This window comes from Microtus ochrogaster, chromosome 10 (genome assembly GCF_000317375.1).
Source record: "Microtus ochrogaster isolate Prairie Vole_2 chromosome 10, MicOch1.0, whole genome shotgun sequence".
Lineage (NCBI taxonomy): Eukaryota > Metazoa > Chordata > Mammalia > Rodentia > Cricetidae > Microtus > Microtus ochrogaster.
In genome coordinates, this window is record NC_022016.1 from 26,240,531 (window position 1) to 26,249,394 (window position 8,864).

Consider the following 8,864-nt stretch of genomic DNA (forward strand, 5'->3'; position numbering starts at 1 on the left):
GCTTCCTTGTTTACTTTAAGTGGAAAGTGATGCTCCATAGCCCCCTGGGCTTCCATAACTGGGCAGGGATTGGGCAGAGCCTTCCTAGCACAATCTCTTCAGAATGAAGAACCAGATGGGGCTTTTCCTCTTCATTCCCTTGGGTGACTCATGCAGGCAAAGGGGTTCTCTGTCATTTCTCTCTCTCAGGAATGAATTCCTGCAGGGCTTGTGGCTGTGCTTCCCTGGTCTCTCAAAGTCAAGATCAGTACAAACATCCCCCTTTGTGCCCACCACTATGTAGTGAGGTCTACAGTGTCATTCAACCTGTGACAATCACCCAGACACTCAGTGCTGGTTCCTCCTTGGTGTGTATGTGTGTGCAGAGTCTGATCCCAGGATGGTGTTGCTTCTCCAGTACCATGGGTCTGAGTTAGCAGCTCTCAGATTCATTAGCGCTCTCTGCTGCACAGTGACACCACACCCCCAGCCCTCCCTCTTATATCTTACTCCATGAGAGAGGGCTCACTAGATGACTTCAGAACTCATACTGGATGCCATGTCCTCTGGGTTTACGTTTAATAAATCCTAGAAGGTTACTGCCTGTTGAAGGAGCTGTGGGCTCACTAGATGACTTCAGAATTCATACTGGATGCCATGTCCTCTGGGTTTACGTTTCATAAATCCTGGAAGGTTCCTGCTCCTATGCCTAGTTGTTGATGTGACGGGACTGTGTTTTCAGATGTGATCCTTATGGTCAGGTCAGAGTGTCAAGAGATCCCAGATGTTTATTAAAAAAAAAAAATACTGGGTTGCCTCTATCAATAAGGAAATTTTGTAGTTTGTGTTAATATCAATTTAATCGATAAGTATTTGTTCTTTAATCAAATACTATTTTGTGATCAACATTTAATCAACAAGTGGTGGCTATGCCTGGATTATTAGGGGAACATACAGCACACAGTGGTGTGTACCCTGGCTTGGTTCTCGGTTTTCTGGCACAGTTGACTGATTGATGCTAATTTAGTATTAGAATCTTCCCTATGAGCCATACATTGAGCTGTATTATTAAATCTGAGGATAAATACAACTGAATGAGGATGCTCACTTCCTCAACTTCATGGCAGACGTATTTGAGATGTTAATCTTGAGCCTCTGCTGCTGGGTGTTTCTCACTGTTTCTAGCACCACCTGTGAGAGTAACTGAAGGGCATTTTCAATCTTAGTCCCAGCATAAAATGCCAAAGTCTAAAACTTAAAGCAGATTTTGTGGTGCATCCTGAGGGTAACATGATGACATCTGTCTCATTGAAATAGAGGGTGTTAGGGTGCTAAATCCAGTGCTGCTCACCTGAGCCTAAAGACATCTGGGGTGTGGCAATTTCACCTTAAATCCAAACACCAAATTTGTCGTGAAAGCATTGTGCTGAATGAAGACATTAAAATTAAGCAGAAAAGTAGATCATTTTCTTTACACTACTGGAACCTTACAGTGAAAACACATACTTGTAGCCTACATGCTCACTAAGATAAAAGTGTTGCGGACGGATGACGGTGAGTATGTGTACGGTTAAATCAAACCATGTATACAAGGCAGGACTGGAAGAATGTTCAGGAGTGGAGAAGTCAATCTCCTCCTTGCATCTTTAAGTTCACTTGTGAACGATTTTGAAATGGGTTGCACAGTACAAAAATCGTCCATTCAGTAACCACAAAAACAAACTTTGTGAAGAAGATAACACAGGAAACTGTGATGCAATTGTGGGTTTCTGAAGGATTTGTTTATACATATTTCAAATCCCAGTCTAGACTGGTTCCAAGGGATTTTTTCAGCAGCTATCATGAATGGCTTGATTGCCAGATTTCCTCTCTGGGAGGTTGTCAGTGGTATACAGGGTGGATATTTATTACCGTGTGCTCTCTTTTTATGCTGTGGTACATGACTTCATTAACATTAGCTTCCCTAAATGTTTAAATTCCTTGAAGTTGAGAGTAGAATACTAGATCTACTCTGATACAGAGTCAGGGTGGTTAGAGGCTGGTGAAATCAGGGGTATAATTGATTAAAGGGATCACAATCTGACAGGAGCGAGACATTCTGACTTACTGCTACACTGTGTGATGACTGTCCATACAGAAGCGTGAGATTAGTAGGAGAAACTCAAAGACAGGACTTTACAAGCAATGATTGAGAAGTATTCGATAGGTTTATATATTTGTCTGAAGAATATACATCATTCCATGCACCCACAGTACTTTGTATCCTGATCATGTATTAATATTTACACCAGAATAACAGCTTAAATATTAAAAATTTGAAAATAAGTAAAGAATGAAGAGACATAATCAGATCAAATTAGGAATAATTTATGGAAAATGCAAATACATACCAAATTATAACACAAAACATGCTACATTACACAAATAGTTAATGAATGAATGAATGAATAGAAAATTAAACAATTAAATAAATAAATAAATAAATAGATTTGGTGGATGAAGAACAAGTGTCTTTAAAGAGAGATAGAAGTATTGTTCATTGTTGATAGAACATGTAGGCGTGTTGATTGAGTTCATGACAAAATGAGTGAGATTTTTGTGACTGCAGAGTCTGAGCAGTGAGGTGCAGGGTCCTAGTCCAGGAGAGTCCCCTTCACTCTGGCTCAGGACTCACTCCTGCTCCTCACTCAATCTTGACAGCAAGTTGGCTGAGGAAGACAGGGCTCTCCAGACTTCTGCTCTTACCACCTCCCAGGCACAGGGACTGTGTTTCTTCTCTCTCAGGTAGACAGTGATCCTGTGGAAGTATTTCCTCACAGCCACCAGCGAGTCTTCCTGGCTCAGGGGAGATTCCTGCAACCCCACCTGCTGCATCAGACAGGCCTGCAGGTCCTTGAGCTGCTGGTGGAGGCCAGTGCAGAATGTGTCTAGGAGGGTTGTCTCCCAAGCAGCTGATGAGTCCTTTGAGCTGAAGAGGATGAGGACCTGCTGGGTCAGCTCCTGCAGGACAGGGATGGCTTGAGCCTTCTGGATCTGCTGGGCATCCACGTTCTCCAGAGGGAAAGCAAAGTCCTTTCTGTCCTTGAGGCAGGAGAGAGGGGAGAGTCTCCTCATTTGTGCCAGGAGTGTCAAGGCTCCCTTGTTCCTGAGGTGATGAGTCTGAGGCAGGTCACACCCCAGAGAGCAGGTTGACCAGTAGCTCATCAGCACCAGGGTCATCAGGAAAGCACAGAGTCTGGCCATTGTGGATGTTGCAGATGCTGTTGGTCCTCAGTACTGTGTAGTCCTGAACCTTCCCTTGCTAGGTTCTCTGAAGACCCTGCTGTGTGCATGGGTCTTAAATAAGATAAGGCTCTAGTTTCCATTTTCTGAATGCTGTCCCTTTATCTCCCCACATCCTTTTCACTTTCTCTAAGTCATCCTCTGCTTGTGCCTGTCTTCTTTTTAGACATTTTTGTTTCACTTCTGTTACCATGTTCACTTATGCCCCCCAACATAGTTTCTTTAGAGTGTATTCCTGAAACTGTCCTGGACAATTTATAGCACAGAAATTCCTCACATGTAAAAAATGAAAACCTTCATCTAATAATTGTATTGGAAAATTATTGAACTTAATACTGCAAATGAATTTTGTGAGTCATGTTTACTTCTTAATAGAGTTACTTGGATTGTAATGTAAATTTTACTGCCACTTATTTTTTTCTAAGTGTACGTTGGTGTTTTAAATTTTTTCAAATATTTAATGCAATGGTACCTTACAGTTAACATCTCTATATGTTAATTAAGTGTTAAGAAATGGAGTCATACGCCGTGTTTTGCATGTATCAATGGGAGGCCTGTCGGTTTCTGAGTAGAAAGGGAGGAGCAGTGGCTGTCGGGTGGGTTTGAAGGAGACCGGCAAAGAGAAGCCAAGAGGAGAGGGGTGAGGGGAAACTGCAGTCTGGAGGGACAGTAAATAAATAACTTGAAAAGTGAGGTCATTTTTATTCTAGCTTTCTTAATTTAGTTGTATATTAATTTATATGAAAGACTAAATGTGGTTTCTAGTGTATATTAAGTATTTTTTTTTTAATGATTATCCACAGGTCCTTATGGCACAATGGTAAAGAGCTTCCTGATGAAGGCTGGAAAATTGATATTGATCCCTTGAGCCAGTGCTGGGCGTGGAAAACGGATTCCTGGAAGTTGTCCTCTTGGTCCACGTGCTTGCTGCTGCAAGAAGTTTTTGGCTCACACTCACACATATATGCATTCTCTGTGTGTGTCTCTGCCTCTCTATCACACACACACACACACCACACACACACACACACAATACACACACATCTGTATGTATATACTAAAGGTTATAATGTATAGCATATACATCTTTGTGATAAAAGTTTCAGCCTTATTCTTTGCACTGCTGCATCTCTGTCCCTATGATTTACAGGACGCTGTCTCGGGTTGCGGGTTCTGTAGCTGTTAGTGCTCCAGAAGGGCTCTCATCAGGTGAAGAACAGGCGGGGCATCTGTGCTGCTGCCATGGTGACTTTTACAGTGAACGGAGCTTCTCTGACATTTCTCTCCCTCTCCAACCCTCTTATGAAGCAGTTTTTTAGGCCATGGGGTTGTTCTTTGCACTTCCTGCAATGTCAGGATCAGTGCAGACATCTCCCGCTGTCCATCATTAGTGCCCTGAGCGTTCTTCGACCAATAACACTTACGCCTATACTGAGTGAATCTGACGCCAGCTGCTGGTATTTCCCCAGGTGCCTGGTGACTTACTTAGTGATGTTCGAGTCTACTTACACTCCCTGCTGCACAGTGGCACAGGGTCCTCAGCCCTCTTCCTGAGCCCCAATCTCTGTGCTCACCATGTCTTGACCATTTGAACGCTCACACTCAACATGTTTGCTTGGTTTTCAGCATCATGAAGCCTAAAATATTGCTGCTCTGATTTTAGTGTGGATTCACTAGCAAGGCTTTTATTTACAGCAGTGGCCACATTGCCACATATCAGAGTAATTTTGAAAGTGACCTAGATAGTCAATCCATTCCCAGTCAAAACTCCAATAATTTCCTTCTCGACAACATCCATCTTAACACACTATGAAAACAGGAAACTGTAGGTAGCAGGACTGTAGGGGAAGAGCAATGGCCGTGGTGTCTCCGTGCCTGGTTTCAAGTGCATCTCTCCGTCCTCCAGAGAACCTTCCTCTTGCAATAGACGGCTGCGCACAGACACGCTCAAGTGGTCAATGGACAGAGAACAGGTGACTGAGACTTGGTCAGTCTGGCTTTCCTGGATCCCGAGGGTCAGCAGTCATTACACAAGAGCTCAGAGGAAGATGGCAACGCCCAGAGACGGTTGATGACTGCAGCCAATCAGTGGTGTGGGCGCAATGGAGTAGTCGCCTGTACCTGCTGATAGCAGCTGTGACTGCACGCACAAAGTCTGAATATGATCAAGACAGACAAGACCCCAGTTTAAAGCGGGGACGACGTCAGGAAATCCCACCCCTAGCTGAGGAACTGTTTACTACAACTGATGGCTGCTGGGAAGGGAGATTCAGGCCTCTTCAGTAATGGGAGCCATGAGAGGTTGCCCATCGTCCACTAGATGGCAGTGTACGCATGCACATTTGGCAGCAATAAGTGAACGCAAGGCTAAAAAAATAATAAGGAATAAAATTGAGAGGGACTAGCATAGTAACTTTATAGTAATTTCACTTCCTTTGTTAGGTTTGATCCATGGGTTTTTTTTGAGGCTATTATGAGTGGAGTTTTTCCTGGAAAAGTTCATGTCATCTTGATGCCAGCTAGGATCATGTGGGAAGAAGGAATCTTATTAGGAAAGATATTTCTATAGAATCACCCCGAAGATGAATCTTTAAGCCATTCTATTAGCTGATGACTGCTATAGAACCATCCATCCCACTGCAGGTGATCTCACCCCTAGAAACGCCATTCTGTATGCATAAAAATCAGGTTGAGCAGCCCTGAGCCATTAAGGCAGTAGGCAGTGCTCCTCTATGATTCCATACCAGCCCCTGCCTCAACCTCCTGCCCTGCCCTCAGTAGTAGAATATGCTGTGGATTTTAAATAAAAATAAACCCTTTCCATCTACATGTTGCTTTAGGTCATGATACTTTTTCACAGCAATAGAGGCCTCCTCCAAGACATGGCTAATGCCCATAATTTCAGTGTTTCTCAGTGATTATAGGAAGAGTCCTCATTAGTTCTGTGCTATATTTTATTTTGACTTTATGATCTCACTCATATTTGAATCGAAAGGAGTTTATCTGGTAGAAGTTGAGAGTCAAATGTTAGTTATCAGAGGACAGAGAAATCGGAGGGAAGTGCAGTCTAGGAAAAGTTGGTCCAGAGGACAAAGGCACAGCTTGACACAAACAAGATGTTCTGACATCCTTCTGCACATGCTGCTGGCTACACATACTGAGCAGTGATGTATAATAGAGAGAAGGAAGATTTTCCCATTGATAAACTAGGACTATATGATGATTGTATTCACTCACCTCTTACGTCTATGCAGCGAACATTGCTTTCAGTATTATTTCCTACTGAGTCCAGATAGGTAATATTTATGGTGACACAATAAGTTTAAAACCATCAAAAACTTTTTTCAAAGATCTAATGGCTGACAAATAAGATCAAACATGTATAATAAAAAATTTATTGACTAGAGGAAATAAATTAACAACATTGGTTTGGCACATTAAAGAAAATATAAAATTGATAGTATTATAAGGTAATTAAAATTATGTAAATAGTAAAAGAAGCATAAAAACCGATATAAATAAATAAATAAAACATTTGAATGAATGAATAAACAAATGCCCTTACAAATAAATATAATAGAATCTAACATTATGGAAAATATGCAGGCAAACATAATCAATGACGTCAAAGGAAAAGAGATCTTGGGGAAGACAATCTTTCCAGTGAGGTGCAGGGTCCTAGTCCAGAGGAGTCCACTCCACTTTGGCTCAGGACTCACTACTCCTTCAGGCTCAATCTTGACAGTGATTTGGCTGAGGAAGACAGGGCTCTCCAGACTTCTGCTCTGACCACCTCCCAGGCACAAGCACTATGTTTCTTCTCTCTCAGGTAGACAGTGATCCTGTGGAAGTATTTCCTCACAGCCACCAGCGAGTCTTCCTGGCTCAGGGGAGGTTCCTGCACCCCCACCTGCTGTATCAGACAGGTCTGCAGGTCCTTGAGCTGCCGGTGGAGGCCAGTGCAGAATGTGTCTAGGAGGGTTGTCTCCCAAGCAGCAGATGAGTCCTTTGAGCTGAAGAGGATGAGGACCTGCTGGGTCAGCTCCTGCAGGACAGGGATGGCTTGAGCCTTCGGGATCTGCTGGGCATCCATGTTCTCCAGAGGGAAAGCAAAGTCCTTTCTGTCCTTGAGGCAGGAGAGAGGGGAGAGTCTCCTCATTTGTGCCAGGAGTGTCAAGGCTCCCTTGTTCCTGAGGTGATGAGTCTGAGGCAGGTCACACCCCAGAGAGCAGGTTGACCAGTAGCTCATCAGCACCAGGGCCATCAGGAAAGCACAGGGTCTGGCCATTGTGGATGTTGCAGATGCTGTTGGTCCTCAGTACTGTGTAGTCCTGAACCTTCCCCTCTAGGTTCTCTAAGAGTATCCTGTGTGCATGTGTCTTAAGTAAGAGAAGGCTCTAGTTTCCATTTTCTGAATGGCCTTGCCTTGATTCCTAATTCTCTTTTCCCTTTTTTCAATCATTCTGTGACTATTTCTGGGCATTTTTCTCAACCATTTTGGTTTTCATTATTGCTTTCACTTTCACTGCTCATCTTAACAAAGTCATTTAGCAAGTTTCTATTAAATGAAGACACATTAACTTTTACAGTATAGATATCTATACGTAAATATATGAAATTTACTCATCTAATACAAAGGATGAAAATAATTTCATCCATAGTTGTACTTAGAACCTATTGAGTGCTTCTGTTTCAGCATTGCACACCACATGCTTGTGTAGTTGTTTGGCTTCTCAGCACCCACGTGAAGGCCAGACACAGAAGCACATACCTGTAATGCTGAAACTTTGGAGTAGACACAGAGAAGACTCTAGAGCTTTAGGCCAGCCAATCTAACTGCATTGATGAAGCTTGAATGAGAGAACCTGTCACAGAAGGAAAGCAGGGCTTTACTGAGGTAGCAACTGCCCATTGACTATGGCCTAACACACATGAACACTCACATGAAATGCAAACATACAAAAACAATAAAGAAATCAAATGTAACTGAGAAAGAAGTGCCCAGACAGAAGCAAAGAATGAATGCAAGAAAGACAAGAGAATAGGGAAGCAAGTTATTGGCATTAAAAGATGGAAATTGGGCTTTTAATGGTTGGGAGGCTTTTGATGACTGCTTCTATTTCCTTGGGGTATATGAGTCTATTTAAATAGTTTATCTGGTCTGGATTTAATTTTGGTATGTGTTACCTATCCAAAAAATTGTCCATCTCTTTTAAATTTTCCAATGTTGCAGAGTGCGAGTTTTCAAAGTATGACCTAATGATTCTCTGGGTTTCTTTCATGTCTGTTTTTATGCCCCACTTTTCATTTCTGATTTTGTTAATTTGGATATTCTCTCTCTGTCTTTTGGTTAGTTTGGATATGGGTTTGTCTATATTGTTGAATATCTCTAATAACCAACTCATTATTTCATTGATTTTATGTATTGTTCCCTTTGTTTCTATTTTATTGATTTCAGCCTTTAATTTGATTATTTCTTGTCATCTAGTCCTCCTGGTTGAATTTTGGTTTTAGAGCTTTCAAGTGTGCTGTTAAGTGGCCAGTGTCAGATTTTTCCATATTCTTTATGTAGACACTTTCTTAGCACTGCTTTTGTAGTGTCC

The 8,864-nt window shown here is 42.2% G+C and overlaps 2 protein-coding genes across 2 annotated transcripts; both read right to left on the reverse strand.

Moving 5' to 3' along the window:
• Positions 1-2,649: 2,649 nt before the first annotated feature.
• On the reverse strand, positions 2,650-3,222 carry LOC101994188 (interferon alpha-12). The gene has a single exon (XM_005352712.2). The coding sequence runs from the start codon at positions 3,220-3,222 to the stop codon at positions 2,650-2,652; it is 573 nt and encodes a 190-aa protein (XP_005352769.1).
• Positions 3,223-6,979: 3,757 nt separating this feature from the next.
• LOC101994488 (interferon alpha-12-like) lies at positions 6,980-7,549 on the reverse strand. The gene has a single exon (XM_005352713.1). It carries the CDS (start codon positions 7,547-7,549, stop codon positions 6,980-6,982), a length of 570 nt encoding a protein of 189 aa, XP_005352770.1.
• Positions 7,550-8,864: the final 1,315 nt, after the last annotated feature.

What these genes read in the sequence shown, in the direction of transcription:
- LOC101994488 (XM_005352713.1), bottom strand. Translation starts at nt 7,549, where the DNA reads ATGGCCAGACCCTGTGCTTTCCTGATGGCCCTGGTGCTGATGAGCTAC.
- LOC101994188 (XM_005352712.2), bottom strand. Translation starts at nt 3,222, where the DNA reads ATGGCCAGACTCTGTGCTTTCCTGATGACCCTGGTGCTGATGAGCTAC.